This window comes from Moschus berezovskii, chromosome 10 (assembly GCF_049115385.1).
Source record: "Moschus berezovskii isolate FMDL1 chromosome 10, NW_MosBer_1.0, whole genome shotgun sequence".
In the NCBI taxonomy this organism is placed as follows: Eukaryota; Metazoa; Chordata; class Mammalia; order Artiodactyla; family Moschidae; genus Moschus; species Moschus berezovskii.
This window is the reverse complement of record NC_142469.1, coordinates 72,029,832-72,048,000: the sequence shown is the minus strand read 5'-3', so window position 1 is coordinate 72,048,000 and position 18,169 is coordinate 72,029,832. Positions and strand designations below refer to the sequence as shown.

Sequence of the window (18,169 nt, the reverse complement as noted above, 5' to 3'; positions counted from 1 at the left end):
ACCAGTGCTTACAGAATAAAGCTGAAATGGCTTGTCGCGGTATATTAGACTCTTAATGCTGCTGCTGCTGCTAAGTCGCTTCAGTCGTGTCTGACTCTGTGCGACCCCACAGACGGAAGCCCACCGGGCTCCCCCATCCCTGGGATTCTCCAGGCAAGAACACTGGAGTGGGTTGCCATTTCCTTCTCCAAGACTCTTAATACTTCAAGCCTTTTCATTCTCCTCAACCACATCTCTGCTCCAGCAACACCTAACCCCTTGAAGCACTGGTCCTTCCACTCTTGCATCACATACACTCACAGTCCACTAGTCCTCAACCAATCCTTCTAGAAATATCAATTTTGGTTTCTTTTACTTTAAGGTTTTTCTAGTTTTGATACACATCAATTCTCTCCTGATACTACTTCTTTGCTTAAAATGTGCTTTTGCTATTGAATGTGGCAATTTTTAAAAACCTTTGCTCATACAGCCACTGTGATGGCCAGATGGCCATGTCTGTGATCCTCTTGAGAATAGGGGGATATCTTACTGCAATTATATATGGAAAGCACAGAACTTAGCACATTACAGACACCCTAAAAGATGTTTTACAAAATGGAAATGATAAGCCTTTTCCTCAAATAGCTTAGCATCTACTAAAGGTTACATTTTTTATATAACTTAAAATTTATTGAGAGCTTACTGTGTGTCAGGCACTGTAGTAGCTATTCTGTAAGTTTAATTTTATTTAGCCTAACAGTAAATCTAGGGCACTGAAACATGCATTAGATATCTATCCTTACTGATTTCATTATCTGAAGCAAACCCTATTTCACCTTTCTGACAGGTAGGTCATTATAGGTTCTTGGGTATTAATTGGATGGATTTCTTTCCTACACAGTAATTGAATGAATAGCAGAAACATTACAGCTTACATTTGGGTTTTTCTCTACAACTTTCAAGAGGAAGTTCAGCTATTTTGAACAAAAATTATGACATTGCTATATCATCTTTTCTTTGCAGCATAACATTTGTTACTAAGTTTCATGGACCTCTGTGACAAGTAAGAAGTAACTTAAATAAGAGACACAGGCACAGAGGGGTTGATTAACTGGTTCTACATCATAGCTTTTCAAGATATCATTATTATTCTACACACAGCCATCACCCACAAAAGAATTTGCTAATTATCATTGAGTGGCAAAATTCCAAGGGTGACAGAATTGTATAGACGACACCCAAGACTTATTTTGGAGGACACTGATAAGATGTTGGCAGAGCTCTAGGCCCAAATCCTATGACTCCACTCTCTGATCCTCTAGGTTGGAACATTGCCTTTTATAATCCAGCTCTTGCAAATCTTTCATCTTCAAATAATAATAGGCTGATGTAGTAACCTAGTCTGTCTATATATTAAGAAACAAACAAGGGACTTCCCTGGTAATCCAATGGCTGCAAAGCCAGGCTCCCAGTTCAAGGGGACCCGGTTCCATCCCTGGTCTGGAGACTAGATCCCACACGCTGAAACTACCACCTGCTGCAGCCAAACAAATAATTTTAAAATATATATTTTAAACAAGAAACAAACAAACAAAAAAATTCCTTTCCTAAGGAGTCCAGAACCAGTGGCAGTTGCCGAAGGCCAAAAGCCGTGGGACAATGGAGCAATGACCTGCCACTTGGCTTTTTTTGCAGAAAAACACAAAACGTGTAGAATCACTTAGGTTTAACCCCTCTTAGCCTCATCACTTGGAAATTGGGTGCTCTGAGGAATGTTGTACCCCACCCATCCCACCCCCGCAGCCAAGGGTGGAAGACTGATTAACACTCGCTTGACAAAACAGCTTTCAGGGCCATTTGGGAGTTGCACGCGTTCGTCCCCGGGGTAAGGGCCGCTGCGCCTTCACGCGCAGCCTTTTTGTTTACTCCGCCAGCAGGGGAGAGAGGGAGCGAGCGTGTAAAGATGCTGCTGGCCCCGGGGGCTATATAAAGCTTTGGGTTCGGGCCAGGTGGGTGCCAGGGGCCAGCCTGTCCATGGAGATCGCGAAACGAACGGAGAGCCGAGGCGGCCAGTGCGCGCACCTCAGTCGCCCGCCGCCGGCTCCCGACCTTCCGATGCAGCACCAGGGTGCGGACTCCGGGTACAGCGCCTTGGCCCCGCCTCGCGCTCACCCCGCTCCATCCCTCCCGCCTGCGCCTCCCCGGCTCCTCCCCTCGGCTCTCCCGGCCCCACACCCTCCCCGCCCCGGCTCCGCTGCGGTCAGGTCTCCTGGGTCTAGGTTCGCATCTTCTCCGCGCGCCTTGTGCTCCCCACCTAGCAGATCCGCAGTCTTCTGGAGGCCGTGGATTGCAGACGGAGGACAGAAGGAGCAGGAGGCGCCGCACCACGCCGTGGAGGCGGTGAGTGAGCCGCGTGTGGCGGGCCGCGCCTCCCAGGGGCTCCGCTGATCGACCCGCGCAGGGTACGCGGGACCCCGGGGAGTCGCGCGCCGGGCCTGCCCCTGGCGTATTATCGCGCCCGCTGGTGGCCCTACCGGTGGCCTTGTCTGCGCTGCGCGGTGAGTGCATCCGCCGCTCCCGGGATGCGAGGATCGAGCCGGGAGCGAGGCTTCTGAGCCCCCGGGTTCACATTCCCTGAAGACGGGAGGAACGCTTGGTCGCCCGGGTTTGCTGCTTTAGAAAAGGGTGAGTGATAACTGCGATCCGTTTCCTTACACCCCCTCAGATGCCAGATGGCCCCGGAATAACGGACGCCTCAGGAAAGCTTTCCCAATACAGACACCCAGTCAGGTGAGTGACAGGCCTCATCGAAGGGCTCCGGCAGCTCCAGGGCAGGGTCTCTCACAGCCCTGCTCAGCAGCTGATCCCGAAGTTTTTCTCCTTGGAAAAATCTACCTTCAAGGTTTATCTTCCTAGTCCCAGAGGTCCTTTGCTCATGGAGTTGAAAAATGTAGTTCACGCTGTCACCTGAAAGAACGGTTATCAGTGCCCACTCAGTAAGCGCTTTAAAATACCTATTATGAAGAAGGAACGCGGGTAGCATTAGTAAAAGTAGAATGATGACGTCTTGTGCCTGCGAAACAATTTCTTTTTAATGCCAAAGGGTTTGAGTGAAACTGGCTTCACACCAGGCTGAGTGGAAATAGTCTTACTCTCTTGCAAACCAGAATTAAGAATGGTGTTCACAATTGCGGTTTACAGCAAACCGAACAAATCAACAAATGGAACTTGAGACGGAAGAGAAAATGGAAACGTAGTGAAAATCCCAAAGATTACTAAAGACCGTAACAGGGATCGAAAGTTATTTGACCTAACAATTAAGAGCTAGTTTGCTGTTCCATATTGCCTAGAAAATCCCATGGATGGAGCAGCCTGGTAGGCTGCAGTCCGTGGGGTCGCTAAGGGTCGGACACGACTAAGCGACTTCACTTTCACTTTTCACTTTCACACATTGGAGAAGGAAATGGCAACCCACTCCAGTGTTCTTGCCTGGAGAATCCCAGGGACGGGGGAGCCTGGTGGGCTTCCGTCTATGGGGTCGCACAGAGTCGGACACGACTGAAGTGACTTAGCAGCAGCAGCAGCAGCAATAGGAAGTCAGTGTTCCTGCAAGATGATTAGTAGGTTTTAATCAGGTGAAAGCTGAAGTCTTCATTCCCTGCTTTCAGTTCAGTTCAGTCGCTCAGTCGTGTCCGACTCTTCTCGACCCCATGAATCACAGCATGCCAGGCCTCCCTGTCCATCACCAACTCCCGGAGTTCACTCAAACTCATGTCCACAGAGTCGGTGATACCATCTAGCCATCTCATTCTCTGTCGTCCCCTTCTCCTCCCGCCCCCAACCTTTCCCAGCATTAGAGTCTTTTCCAGTGAGTCAACTCGTCGCATGAGGTGGCCAAAGTATTGCAGTTTCAGCTTTAGCATCAGTCCGAGAGCTGTTAAATGAAGAGCTGTATAAAGTTTGTAAAATGTGCATGTGTTTATAATAGAACGTAGTAGTCAATAAGTGTTAGTCTCTCAGTTGTCTCCAACTGTTTGCAATCCCATAGACTGTAGCCTGCCAGACTCCTCTGTCACCATGGAATTCTCCAGGCAAGAATACTGGAGTGGGTAGCCATTCCCTTTTCCAGGGGATCTTCCTGACCCAGGAATCCAATCGGGTATCCTGCATTGCAGGCAGATTCTTTACCATCTGAGCCACTAGGGAAGACCATCTAGTCAATTAGTGTTGATTAATTTCCTACCCTTTGCTAGCACTAGTGAAGAACACAGGAAAAGATAATTACAGCCCTTTGGAAGTGTTATAATGGTTTACTTTGATCAATTTTATGACTAACTCTACCAGAAGTGGGGAGATGGGAAAGTGTCAGGGAAGTGTGTATCATAGATGTGATTGATTACCTGGCTAAGTCTTGAGGTTAACCCAGTGGAGAACCTGAGGGGTGGGGCAGAAGACATTGAGAGGAAAAAGAATAGCACAGTTCCTTCTGGGAGCATCAAGGAACTGCCATTTGAGTGTGTGGAGCTGTGGTCAGTCCAGCAGGGAAGCCAGAGCCAGATCTTGTACACCTTGGTACAAGACTTTTGTCCTGATCCTGTGTACAGCATTGGGAACTTATGGACTTTATTCTGTAGGTGGTATTGGGGGTTAATAAAAGTACTTTAATTAAAATATTAATGTGATCAGATTTATGCTTCAGAAAAATCAGTAAGGAAATCGAATATAGCCTTAGAACATCAAAAGTGAAATTGGAAGTTATTGCAATTAAAGCATTGATGGAACTGACTGAATATGGGGAATGCTTAGTTGACAGAGTAGATTAGGCTTAGGCTTATCATGTATTGGATATGGTAGGTAAATAGAAGTAAAAAGACAGTGGTTCCCAGGTTGGTGGCTGATGACCAGGTGAATGCTATACTAATGAAATTCATTTCATTAAGGCTTAAAAGATAACTTGGGAACAAGATAGTGTGTCAGATTTCCCATTTGTCATATTTCATGTGCATATGGGGCCTCCAAATAGATCTGTCCAGTAAAGAGCTGCATATACAAGTCAGTGATCCAGAGTCCAGTTCTTAAGTGGAAATACAGACTTGGGAGGCTTTGGTAAATAAACAGGGGAATCATGGCAGTGAGTCAGGTCATCTGAAGGAATGAAAGAGGAAAGATGAACATTCTTAATAAAATGCTGGGGGAAGGCCAGCATCTAACCTGTCTACAGAGAAAGAAAGGTGCACAAACATGACTGGGAAGAATCACTCAGAACAGGAAAGAAGTCAGCAAAGTGTAAAGTCCCTGTAAGAAAAATGGCCAGTGAGAGATTCTGAGGAGACAAAGTGTGATAATAATTAAACAACATTCTTTGGGTTTGACAGTTTTACACATTAGAAAATCAATTGCATTTTTTAGGAGCAATTTCTTTTCTGAACTACTGTAGCAGTTTCTTTGTATTTCTCTTTAAGTTCTGTCTTGTGTAGTATTGTGTGTTTCTGATTCTTTTTACTTGATTATCAACTTATTGAAGATAGGGATCATGATTTATCTGTCTTTGAATTATGAGTTATGTTTGGCATAAGAGATTACTAAAATATTTATAGAATGACTGAATTACTGATGTTGCTTATTTAGGCACCCAATTTATAAACTTAACTGTTTGGCTAGAAACATTTATCAACTACATTGCCTATGTTTTTGCTTTTTAAAATGGAACATACTGAACATAATGAAACTTTCTCTTTGTTAGAATCAATCTGATTTGGGCACATGAGGCTATTTATTGTACACTAAAATACCAAGCACTCTAGTTGGGGGTGCAGCCTTGTCCTTTTATTTCCCTTGAATGAAAAATAATAGAAGATCAGATGGTAAGATTAATATTTGTTGTAAATTTGAAATTTTAAGGTAATCACATTTACATGCAAATTATTTGTACAAAATCAGTATTATTTTCAATATCTCAATATAGTGTTCCCAAATTTAGTTGGGTAGGGAAAAGGGAGAGAGATGGGATCAAGGTTGGGGTCAGAGATCGCCTTTTGAAAAAGCTGCTTTTTGTATGTTTCTAAACTTGCTTTGGTTCCATCTGTATCTATGAACTAAGTCTGAGTGTCAAGCAAGATGCTAGGTAAATTTCTGCCTTTGTTAAGCTGAATAATATTTTGTCATCTTTATAAAGTTTTTATCATCCCAGTATTTAATGTCATGGTAGGATTCATTTTTTCCCCAAAGGAATTTGGAAATTGGAAGATAAACCTTCTGTATTTTTTAAGAATTAAGTATATCCATAATGCCTGAAGTAAGCTATGTAAATATAGATCTTAAGCTCATGGAGGGTTTAATGTGAATTCGATCCAACTTATAACTTGGATAAAGATTTAAAACAATGAATCAATTATTGATACTTTATCAAATAGACTCCATGAAAGCTGTAATACCAGCATTTTAGACTCTATTTAAATGCATAAATCAGTTGATAAATATATGGAGCTCTTGAAATTTGAGCATTTCATGAGAACAAAGATCCTGAATGTGAAAAAAAAAATAAAGCATATTATGTTATCTGCTTCTTTCAGACTATTTTGGCCAAAATCAAAATGTTATGATTACTTATATCAAGAAGCAGAAGCTCTTCTGAAAAATTTTCCAATTCAAGCCACAATTTCATTTTATGAAGATTCTGATAGTGAAGACGAAACTGAGGAGCTGATCTGTGAAAGTTAACCTGATTACTTTTGATGACATTCAAAGCTTTTAGGTACAAATTAGAGTAGTGTACAAATGTATCATAATCCTTTTAAAATTAATTTATTTGTATATAAATTATTAATAAAATGAAATATTTAGTAATTACTATGGTAGTTTGGCCTTTTTTATCCCTACACTATAATTCAATGTTGGAATTTAAAAATAGCTTCTGTTTACAAGTGTCTTGATTGTATTGTAAACATTTGAAGCTTACAAAAGATAATTTGGATCACTTCATCAAATTACAGATTTATCTTTGTTTATAATTTTGAAAACATTTATGTAAGACCTTTCAAAGAATAACAATATTTAATTTTCAAGACTGAGTTTTCTAACATCTGGTATTTCCTACTGATCCCCATTAGATGTAGTTACAGATGCATATTATCTTATTCGGTAATGAGGAAAATCACCTTATGTTATCAATCACATGTTACTATTATGTATTAGCTAGCAGATGGTGAAAAAGATTGTAAATCATTGTCTATAATTAAGATTGGAAATCAATGTTAGGACTACTAAATTTTAGCAATTTTAATGAATGGTGAGTCAAATTATTCTCACTTTAATACTCTTCTGCTGTCCTTAAATTTAGCAGTAAAATAGCATGGGTGTTTAGTACTTATGGCACTACACTGAGGGATCCCCATAGTTAAAGCATCTTACTTAAATGGAGTCTAAAAAGGGGAGACAAAATGCCAGAATTTGATAATCGTTTTTTTCATTTCAGTCCACAAGGGAGCTAAGAAATTTGGCAGATAGGAAACATTCTCCAATAATATTACCTTCCGTTGCTCTGGTTCCCAGGTCCTATATTCTCATGTAAAAAAATTTCTCCTGGGAAGTGAAATAAGAAATTCTTAGATTTATAGAAAAAAAAGATTTATAGAAGAATGGGGTCGCGGAGAGTCGGACACGACTGAGCGACTGAACTGAACTGAACTGAACATCCTTTCTTAATGAAAGAGAAAACAGAAGCACTTTGCATGGTAGATAGAGGTAACATAGTAATTATGATCATGAAATTCTTTTAGCTCAAATTCAATCTTTTCAATTACAAGTAGCTGAAATACAAGCATTTCCATTTCTTAGCAAAGAAATGCCCCTTACTTGAATGGCTACATACATTCACACACTTTCCCTTCTAATTGGAAAGAGACTACAGACATTGATTTCAGTTCAGTTCAGTTCAGTTCAGTTCAGTCCTCAGTCGTGTCCGACTCTCCGCGACCCCATGAATCACAGCACGCCAGGCCTCCCTGTCCATCACCAACTCCCGGAGGTCACTCAAACTCATGTCCACAGAGTCGGTGATGCCATCCAGCCATCTCATTCAAGAACAAGGCAATTGAAATAGAACAAGTTCAAACCATGTTTCAGAGTCAGGAAAAATTAGTTATGGAAAGAGGATAGAGAGAGTTAGTTAGAACTATATTTCTTCTCTTGAAAACTGTCCTTCCACTGGATTCTACTCTCAGGATGTATGTGTTCCCCAAGAGGTATGTAAAACCCCACCAGATCACCAACATGCACCTTGAGCGTTAGAGACTGGTGTTTGCCTGCACAGTATTTGTGCTGCTGTTATTAATATGTTGGAATAGTACTAAGAGACACAGTCACATTTATTGAGTACCTATCCTTAGCCAAATATCTCACTTAATCCTTACTAAGTAAGACCTAAACCCATTGTGTAAATGGAAAATGAGGCATTGAGATATTAAAGTAACCTGCATAAAAAAAAAAAAAAAGTCACTCAGTCGTGTCCGACTCTTTGTGATCCCATGGACTGCAGCCTACCAGGCTCTTCCATCAGTGGGATTCTCCAGGCAAGAGTACTGGAGTGGGTTGCTGTTTCCTTCTCCAAACCTACATAGGGTTGCTCATTTATTAACCCCAGGGGTGGCATCCAAACTAAACCTATCTGACTCTTAAACTTGGCTAACTGTGCAACATAACATTCGGGGGTGAGCTGCATTAGTCTACATTTCGCTCTGTCTTTCAAGAAAGAGAGGAAATTAAATGAGGAGGAAGACCTTGTGAGTGGGTGAATGGAGCAGAGCGAGACTTTACTAACCTCTTCAACTCGTTCACTAGTCATTAGCGAAAGTTCTTAAAGGTTAAGTGTTTTCTGCACCTCACAGGAGTGCCTGCTTGCATTTGACATCTCAGTTCTTCAAAGTTCTCTTTTCTGCACAGATTGGTGCCTTAAAAGAGAGTTTCTGGCAAATCAAAATGCCTTGATAGTGTTATTTTATTCCATATTTCAAGAAGTGATGATGGTAGTGCTTTAACAATGGACAGACAGTTGTGTTCTGGGTTCACAGGCATCTCTAAAAATTTATTCTCAGATTCGGTCAGCACCAAGGCTTAGCAACAGTTTCACTCTTTAATCTTTCCACGGAATAGCTGTCACTCCCTTGCAGTGCTGAAATTCCGGCTGCAGGACGAATGGGGCATGCGTAGTTTGCACTCGTTCCACCCCTGCCCGCTCTCCATTCACCCCGTTGGCTCCGCCCCACGCGGCCTCGACGTGCTGCGTCATGGCGCGCCTCACCCTGGACGACCCCGGAAGTGGGTCGGGGGCTTGGCCTCTGCCCGGCCTCGGAGCCGGAGCGGGAGGTGTCACTGCACTGGCGTTGAGCTGAGCTGTCGAGTCGGGCAGCGGAGCCCGGGCAAAGCCCGGGCCAGGGGTCCAGGATGCTGAACGTCCCTTCCCAGTCTTTCCCGGGCCCCAGCTCGCAGCAGCGTATCGCTTCCGGGGGGCGTAGCAAGGTAAGCGCGCTACAGTCCTCTCTTCCTGCCGGGATCTCAGGCTCCCGCACAGTCCGTTCTCTCCTTACGTACCCTCTCCCACCTCCTGTCCCCACCTCTGGCTTTCATCCCCTCCTACCTTTGCTGGCGTTCTGTTTCAGATCCCATGCGTTCTCCAGTCCTGGAACTCTTAACCTCCATCTCTTACCAGCTGGCCCTTTTTCTTTCCCATCCCTTTATCCCGTTCTGTCAATTCCCTTTTTCCAACTCTTTTTCCCACTAATCAAATTCAGATATAAGGTAATGCCAGGCTCTGTGCTTCCCTTATTGTGGGTATTCTCTATCGGTTTCCTTCCTTCAACATAACCTGCTCTCCGTTCTTTTTGTTCACTTTCCGAAGAAGTTGTGAGCGATCTGGGTTCCCTAGAAGAGGGGAAAGGCTGGGCAATAGCAACAGTGACCACTGTTTATCCTGCCAAGGGTGGGGACTCCAGGAGCTAGGGAAAATTGGAGAAGAGAGAACAAATTTCTATATACAAACCTCCGGTTAGGTTTAGGGACACTTCTCCAAGTCACGCTGCCTTTCTCTCTTCCTCTAGTACTTGATTGTTTTATCACTGTCTTTTTTACTGATATCTCTTGCTAATTTTGAAGCTGATATAAATGGCAACGCACTCCAGTGTTCTTGCCTGGAGAATCCCAGGGACGGGGGAGCCTGGTGGGCTGCTGTCTATGGGGTCTCACAGAGTTGCACACGACTGAAGCAACTTAGCAGCAGCAGCAGCAGAGTGAGATGGGAGGGGAAAAAAATGAAAAGGCAGCAAAGTAAAGAAGGTTAGTTTGAAGAGTCCTTTGGACTGCGAGGAGATCCAACCAGTCCATTCTAAAGGAGATCAATCCTGGGTGTTCATTGGAAGGACTGATGCTAAAGCTGAAACTCCAATACTTCGGCCACCTCATGCGATGAGTTGACTCACTGGAAAAGACTCTGATGCTGGGAAGGATTGAGGGCAGGAGGAGACGGGGACGACAGAGAATGAGATGGCTGGATGGCATCACTGACTCAATGGACATGAGTTTGAGTGTACTCCGGAAATTGGTGATGGACAGGGAGGCCTGGCGTGCTGTGATTTCATGGGGTCACAAAGAGTCGGACACAACTGAGTGACTGAACTGAACTGATAATGCTCTAAGTTTTTGTTGAACACAGTTACTGTTACCCACAGGTGGGATGCAAATATGTTTTATATTTGCATAATTTAATGAAATTGTCTCCCATGTTCATTGCAATATGAATGTTGCTTGCTCCTGTTGTTTGTTAGTTCCTCATTCTATAACCACATCTTCATGTTTTGTTTTCAAGACTTCCACCTGATCGGGCCATTCCTTTCTTCATTTCAGGACTCTTGAGTCTTTAGCATTAACATCATTTGGGAACTTCATCAGCTTTGTTTTTTCCACATGGACCTGGAGCTTGACCCTAGGTCAGAATTATGGGTTCAGAGATCTGTAGCTTTCATTAGCTTTTCAGAAGTCTGTCACCCCAACTATAATAATATAGCTGAGATTGATTAAGTGCTTACTGACAGCCTGAGTGCTTTACATGTATTAACTTGTGTTATCTTTCCAGTGATCCTGTGAAGTGGGTGCTTTTGTTATCACCATTTCACAGCAAAGGAAACTAAGGTTAAGAAATGCTGCGTTGAAAGAGGCTTATATGGTGTGACTCTGATGGTGACTTTTCTTTTATTGCTCCATATATCAGCCAACCATCTGATCACTTGTCCTCTCCTTGTGGTTTGACCTGTTTCTCTCCTTAAATGCTTGGATAAATAGTAGAAACTTTGCAAAGAAAGAAACTCTGAATTAGAATATGAGAGTTGTTGCCCTTCTCTTAAAACTACCAGCAATGTTCTCAGTATCATTTAAAGGAAATGGTAATGATGTCACAGGTGAGTGTTTGGGTCCAGAAAGTGAATAAAATAAGATTATTGTGCAGTTCACACTCAGACTGATTTTTGTGGGTTTTTTTTTTACCCTTTGTGAAATTGTTGCTGAACTGAACTTGGGTTCACTTGCCTGACATGCAGCAAAGCCAATCCACTGACACTGGATTGTGGTGGAGGAAAGTACAGCTTTTATTTTCAAGGCATCAAGCAGGCAGAGGAGAAGAGGGTGACAGAGGATGAGGTGGTTGGATGGCATTGCTGATGCAATGGACGTGAACTTGGGCAAACTCTGGGAGATGGTGAGCGACAGGGAGGCCTGGCGTGCTGCAGTCCCTGGGGACTCGAAGAGTTGGACATGACTTAGTGACTGAACAAGAAGCAGGAAGAACAGGCAGCTAATGATCAAAAGACCCAAACTCCCTGATGGCTTTCAGGCAAAAATTTTTAAATTTAGCATTTGAGATGAGAATCTCAAGGTACATGGTTAGCTTGTGGATCTCTTCTGTTTGGTTGCTGGTGAGGTAACATGGTGATACTTTAGAAATCTCAATCCTCTGTCTTGTTCCAGCCAGTCTAGGGTCTGTATGCTTGTGGTTAGCAGTTTCTATCCCTTGAGATTCTGGTTTCTGTAAAACAACTCAAAGACATTAGGTTATTAACTGTATCCGTTCAGGAGGGACTAGGAGTCCTGTGACTATGTTATTTTCTTGCTTGACCAATGTTCCTTGGTTTCTGCATTTTCTCACACCTGTAGTCATTAGCTGTTTGAGTCTGCTCTTTGGAATTAGGTGAAGGCCTTGGAGGCTAAAGCTTTTTCTAGAAACAAGAAGCAGGGACATGAACCCGGGTGGGTCCCTCAGGGCCCTGTTCAATTTCGAAACAGGCTAATCTGGAACATGTGAGAACCTGTGTCAGGATTGTATGAGATAGGTTGTGGGTGAGAAGACAGAACTTAGTTGGGGAGGTTTGTGTATCGTAATTGTTAGAAGCATGGACTTTTGAGTGAGAAAGACTCATTCTTTTTCCATCTCTACCTTTTATCCTCTTTGAGTCTCTTTCCTCAGTTGTAAATGGGAATAATATGGATAGTACCCATTTTATAGGATTGTTCGTAGGATTAAATGAGCTAATGTTTCTCTCAGCACAGTGCTGGGTTATGGTAAGCACTTACTAGATGTTACTAGCTTATAGGCTTTTACGCAAACCTCATTGATTGTTGAGGGATTGCTGTGTGGAAAAACCCACAGCACAGTGCCTGGTGCAGAGTATGCACTCGGTATGGTAGCTAATGTTATTTCTAATAAACAACTAATAAGTATTTGTTGAGAACCTACCATAAGCTGGAGATGTGGTCTTTGTTGGGGAGGGAGAAATTTCCACTTTTATCCATCCCTCTTGAGTTCTTGTGGCTAGACTGATAAAGTTGACACAAGACAGATTAGCAGTAGAAAAGATTTAAATTTTATTCATGCTTTTAAGTTTTTAGACAATAAATTTGATGCTGAAAGCTCAGCTTCCATGTACACTGGTGCTGAATCAAATCTTGGAGACAGTTTTCAGTGAAGTAGGAAAGGACAGCTTTATTGCTTTGCCAGGCAAAGGGAGACATGTCAGGCTTCTGTCCTCAAAACCGCATGTCCTAACTTGGGCAAGATAGTGACAACTTTTGTGGTAAAATAGGGTGTAATCAGCTCGTGGACAGTTCTTCCAATGGGTTGGTGGTGAGGTAAATAGGAGTCACTGGAAAAGACCCTGCTGCTGACAGAGATTGAGGGCAGGAGGAGAAGGTGGCAACTGAGGATGAGGTGGTTGGATGGCATCATCAACTCAATGGACATGAGTTTGAGCAAACTCCTAGAGATAGTGAAGGACAAGGAAGCGTGGTGTGTTGTTGTCCACGGGGTCACAAAGAGTCAGACACAAAACTGAGCAACTGAACAACAACAAATAGGAGTCAACATTGACAGCCTTCAGGTCCAGCTGCTCTGGGGGGTCTGTATGCTTGTGGGCAGCATAACATAACTTCCCCAACCTAGAAGGGGTTTCACTCTCTGCAAAACAGCTCAAAGATACTGTTGGGGTTCCTAGGTGGCTCAGTGGGTAAAGAATCCTCCTGAAATGCAGGAGACACAGGAGATGCAGGTTTGATCGCTGGGTCAGGTAGATCTCCTGGAGGAGGAAATGGCACCCAACTCCAGTATTCTTGCCTGGGAAATCCCGTGGCCAGAGGAGCCTGGCAGACTACATTCCATAGGGTTGCAAAGAGTCGACACAACTGAAGCAACTGAGCTTGCAGACTTGATGGGGAAACAGGACCTTGCCCCAAGACTGCTCTTGACTGTTTCTCCCTGGTCTCACCACCCCTCCCTTCCCTAATTAGCAACTGCTTGAATCTGCCCATTGGAACTCAGGGAAGGTCACAGAGGCTTAATGAATGCTGTTTCCAATAATCAAAGAAGTGAGGGACACAGAAAAGCTCTGTGCCCAGGAGCCCAACAGGGCCCTGCACGATACCAAATTTGAGAGGAATTGATGGCACAAAGAAACTTAGGTCTGGGTATTTAATTAGTAAGGAATTTAAGCAAAGTTTGGGCTTGGGTAGTAGATTAGTAAAGAAGTAACACAGCTTGCTTATAGTCTTCTGGGCCCTGAATTTCCTATCTCTGAGAAAAGGATGTCTTTCTACCTTCCAGTACCAGAAGGGCACCTTCCACAGGGGAGATTTTTTTCCTGCTTTCAAGGAGACCGAGAGGGTGGTCCAAGTATTCATTTTGCATGGCCTGCGCTGGGCCCCAACATCTGTTTTCAAAGAGTTTAATCCAGCGGGCTTCACAGTTATAAATGCCTAAGGACTATAACAGTCTGTTATGACCATGAAGAAGTTGGTGCCAGAGAAAGCTTCTGGAGGAAGTAATGTCTGTGGCTCAGAGGGGCGAATCGTTTTCCATTTGCCTAAAATATAGAAGTCTAGTATTCGTGCCTGGAGAATCCCCATGGACAGAGGAACCTGGTGAGCTACAGTCCATGGGGTCACAAAGAGTCAGACATGACTGAACGACTAGAACGACTAAGCACAGTGTAGCAAAGTATAGAATGGCTTCCCAGGTGGCTTAGTGGTAAAGAATCCGCCTGCCAATGCCGAAGACGCAGGAGACGCTGGTTGGATCCCTGGGTTGGGAAAATCCCCAATGGAGGTAATAGCAACCCGCTCCAGTATTCTTGCCTGGGAAATGCCATGGACAGAGAACCTTGGCGGGCTACAGTCCATGGGGTTGCAAAGAGTGGGGTGAGACTGACTGAACATGCACATTTGCAAAGCATAGAATGGGAAGGGACAAACGTTCAGACATGGAGCTAGTGAAGTCAACTCTGACCAGATTATAAAGGGCCTGGTCAACCTCTCTAGGGAATTTAGAAACATTATAAGAAATATGAGGAGCCACTGAAGGAGGCAGAGCCGTGGATTAGACCTGCACTTCCAAAAGATCACTTTTAACTACCCTGCAGGTGTGGAACGGTGAGAGAGAAGTGATTTTGGTTTGGGATAGGAAAGATCATATGTGTTCTCACACTTCATTTATGAAGACCAAGAGACCTAGAGAGTTATAGTTAGTGATGGTAAGAATGGGATGATGAGGGTTAGTAAGAAGGAATGTGAAGTTGGCAAGGCACCACGGACCTATTAACCTGGCTGTTTTGGGGACAATCAAATGTCTAAAATAGATATGATTTAGGGAATTGAGATATGTAAGTGTTTTAGTCCCTTTGGGCTTCTCTAACAGAATGCCATAGGTGCCTCATAGAAACAGAAACTTATTTCTCACACTTCTAATTGATCTCAGGTCACTTCGACCTGCAGCAGCTTGAAGCAGGGCTTCGGTTCCTGGCCAAAGTTTGAGTTGAGGCGGTGAAAACACTGAATCCTAGCCAATAGACTAGCGGTCAGTGAGAAGGCCCTGGACCTTCGGGTTTGCAGAAAAAATTCCCACAAAGACGGAAAGTGGTGAAATAAGTGAAGTATTTATTGGGAGGAGAAAGAGTACAGTACATGTGGGTAGGCACACAGACAGACTAAGAGAGAGCTGCCGAGTCGTACCCTCACGGCAATTTGAATTACTTACATGGGGCATATCTTCTGGGTTTCCTTTGGCCAGTCATTTTGATTTCTCTGATTCAGAGTCTGTATTTGGTATATCTCAGAATCCTCCCATGTGTGTGGGCACATCTTTTAGCCAAGATGGACAATGAGCCTATGGGTAAAGACCATCAGTTGGCATCAGTCCTCTTTTGACTTCCAAGGAACCTTTCTGCACAGATGTAGGCGGGGAGATCTCCTCTCTCAGTTGTCCAGCTTTTCTAGTCTTGGAGTTTTGGTCCACCGGGAATGAATCTCCAATGACTTTACCCTGTGGGCGCCCATCTACCTCCTGCCTTCTCATGACTGGGAATTCCAAGATAGTGCAAAACTGGCCAGTTTTGTGTCTGGTGAGAGCCTGATTCTTGGTTTGTAGCCATCTTTTCAGTGTCCTTACTTGGTGGAAGAGGCGAGGGAGCTCTCTATATGGCCTCTTTTATAAGGGCCTTAATCCTACCCAACAACTTCATCGCCCACCAGAGGTGCCACGTCCTAGTACCAGCACAGCAGGGATTAGCATTTCAACCTAATTTGGTAGGGGGATACAAACATTCAGTCTATAGCAGTAAGCTTCCTCGAATAATGTGACTGCTTTTACATTAAACAATTATCTGGTGCTATGTAACATACTAGTTATACAGGTTCAGTTCAGTTCAGTCGCTCAGTCATGTCCGACTCTTTGCGACCCCGTGAATCACAGCACGCCAGGCCTCCCTGTCCATCACCAACTCCCGGAGTTCACTCAAACTCATGTCCATCGAGTCGGTGATGCCATCCAGCCATCTCATTCTCTGTCATCCCCTTCTCAGATGTGTGGAGAAATTTGCACTAGGATGTTTTAACTGTTTAAAATACTAATGACATAATAATACCCCTTATCTAAAAGCCTTGAAAATGTATTAAAACCCTGCAAAATCGCAAACATCTTGTTATTAGACCCTCTGAACAGGTGTAGGCAAAGTTTTGTGGCCAGATAATAAATATTTTAGGCTTTGAGGATGTCATAAGGACTCAGTCTCTTCACCATCGCCACCACCACCACGTGTAGAAATTATTTTTGGCTCAAGGGCTACACAGAAACAGGCACAGACCAGTTTGCCAACCCCTTCCCTAGAGTGTGGCAGTTTTATTATTTTCTATCACTTGATAACCTTTGTTTCTCGGTGGATGGATTCTTAGAAAACATCTTTCTATCTCACGTGAGTTCTAATAGCCTGTGTATGTTGAAAGTCTGGAAAGTCAGCTTTAGCCAATTGTTTCTGTTTTCTTCTTGCAAATCTCATTTGATTTTTTAAGGCAAAAAATTGTTGGTCCAGGCTAGTAAACAGCTATAACATATTAGTGATAAAGCCAGGACCAAAACTTTTTTCTGACTCTGGGTTCAGTAGTACCCTTGGACTGTGATTTCACTAGATCAACATTTGTGTCCAGAATTTCTAAACCCCATCTCATGGCCCAGGTGTTAATGTTCCATTTGTGACTCTAATACACCCTCCTAAAGATGGAAGAGTTTTAGAATTTTTAGATTTGTTATTTTATTCTTTTGAGTGGGAATCAGAGTAATGAAATGTCCTGAAGACAAGCAGCAGGAGGGGAAAGGAAATTCAGCTGATTTGAAGAAGCCACATTGAATTCTTCCCTTTTCCTTTTTGAGGTCCCTCTGAAACAGGGCAGAAGTCTCATGGATTGGATTCGACTGACCAAAAGTGGAAAGGACCTAACGGGATTAAGAGGCAGGTTAATTGAAGTAACTGAAGAAGAACTTAAAAAACACAACAAAAAAGATGACTGTTGGATATGCATAAGAGGTAGGTGGAATTTACTATGTACTGCAGAATGTTTTGGCGGGCTTTCCAGTTGTAATGCTACATACCTTTTGGCCCTATTAATTGGTAATATGATTCCAGGTGGTAACAAACACATTAGTTACAGTTAGTAACTGTAAACACAATTTTCAGTTAGTAACAAATATTTGCAGTTAGGGAAAAACATGTCTTATGATGGACAATAAATAAATTCTTTAATTCTGAATTTGAACAGTATTTCTCTCTAAATCACTGTTCATACAGTATCCCTGTGCTGTATTCCCTTTGAAAGGAAACAAGGGTTTGACAGATAATATAATACAAAGTAATAAAATTATTCAACAACATCTAATTTAAATGCAGTAATGTTCTGCCTTTGTGTCCTACAACAGAATTCCATAGGAAAAAAGTGTCTCTGAGAATCTAAAGTAAATCAGAAAGCCCACATTAAAACAGGATCTTTTGTTCTCATTTGCAGCAATTTTTATTACTTAATCCATGTTTGTTAGCAGTATTAGTTACCTGATTTTCCTAGCCCATAACAAATTAGAATTACCAAACTGGAAATACTGAGGTGGCCAAAAAGTTCATTCAGATTTTTCCGTAAGATATTATAGAAAAACCTGATCGAAGTTTTTGACCAACTCAACAGATAGATTGGAGAGAGTGAGCAGAGAAGTAGAACAGTAGCTGATGGAAGTAGATTTTATGGTGTCTGCCAACCTGGCATGGGGAGGGACACGAAAACAATGAAGAGCTTACGGCTATACACTGAGTCTCCACAGAGAGTCCTTGAGTCATCCAGA

At 43.1% G+C, this 18,169-nt stretch overlaps 3 protein-coding genes across 5 annotated transcripts in view; all 3 read left to right on the top strand.

Moving 5' to 3' along the window:
• LOC129560736 (protein LEG1 homolog) overlaps nt 1-1,969 on the top strand; it is a 172,221-nt gene extending 170,252 nt beyond the window's left edge. The window contains exon 6 of the mRNA XM_088840480.1: nt 1,824-1,969. Within this exon, the coding sequence (XP_088696606.1) occupies nt 1,824-1,969 (146 nt within the window). The remainder of the gene's footprint in view (nt 1-1,823) is intronic.
• Nucleotides 1,970-2,013: 44 nt separating this feature from the next.
• RIPPLY2 (ripply transcriptional repressor 2) lies at nt 2,014-6,738 on the top strand. Its single transcript, XM_088840733.1, has 3 exons — nt 2,014-2,379; nt 2,705-2,769; nt 6,552-6,738. The coding sequence occupies exons 1-3, from the start codon at nt 2,014-2,016 to the stop codon at nt 6,697-6,699; spliced, it is 579 nt and encodes a 192-aa protein (XP_088696859.1). The 3' UTR covers nt 6,700-6,738.
• CYB5R4 (cytochrome b5 reductase 4) overlaps nt 2,709-18,169 on the top strand; it is a 111,180-nt gene continuing 95,719 nt past the window's right edge. For 2 of the 3 annotated variants that reach the window (XM_055432958.2, XM_055432957.2), the window contains exons 1-2: nt 9,264-9,495; nt 17,213-17,366. In XM_055432958.2, the coding sequence (XP_055288933.1) occupies nt 9,421-9,495; nt 17,213-17,366 (229 nt within the window). In that variant the 5' untranslated portion in view covers nt 9,264-9,420. Of the gene's footprint in view, nt 2,770-9,263; nt 9,496-17,212; nt 17,367-18,169 lie in introns of those variants that run through there. The other variant, XM_088840732.1, reaches the window with a different exon arrangement.

Bases quoted from the DNA above. Each gene is read 5' to 3' on its own strand.
- RIPPLY2 (XM_088840733.1), top strand. From the start codon at position 2,014: ATGGAGATCGCGAAACGAACGGAGAGCCGAGGCGGCCAGTGCGCGCAC. The intron at 2,380-2,704 runs GTGAGTGAGCCG...ACACCCCCTCAG, and splicing joins CGCACCACGCCGTGGAGGCG to ATGCCAGATGGCCCCGGAAT. The intron at 2,770-6,551 runs GTGAGTGACAGG...TGCTTCTTTCAG, and splicing joins CAATACAGACACCCAGTCAG to ACTATTTTGGCCAAAATCAA.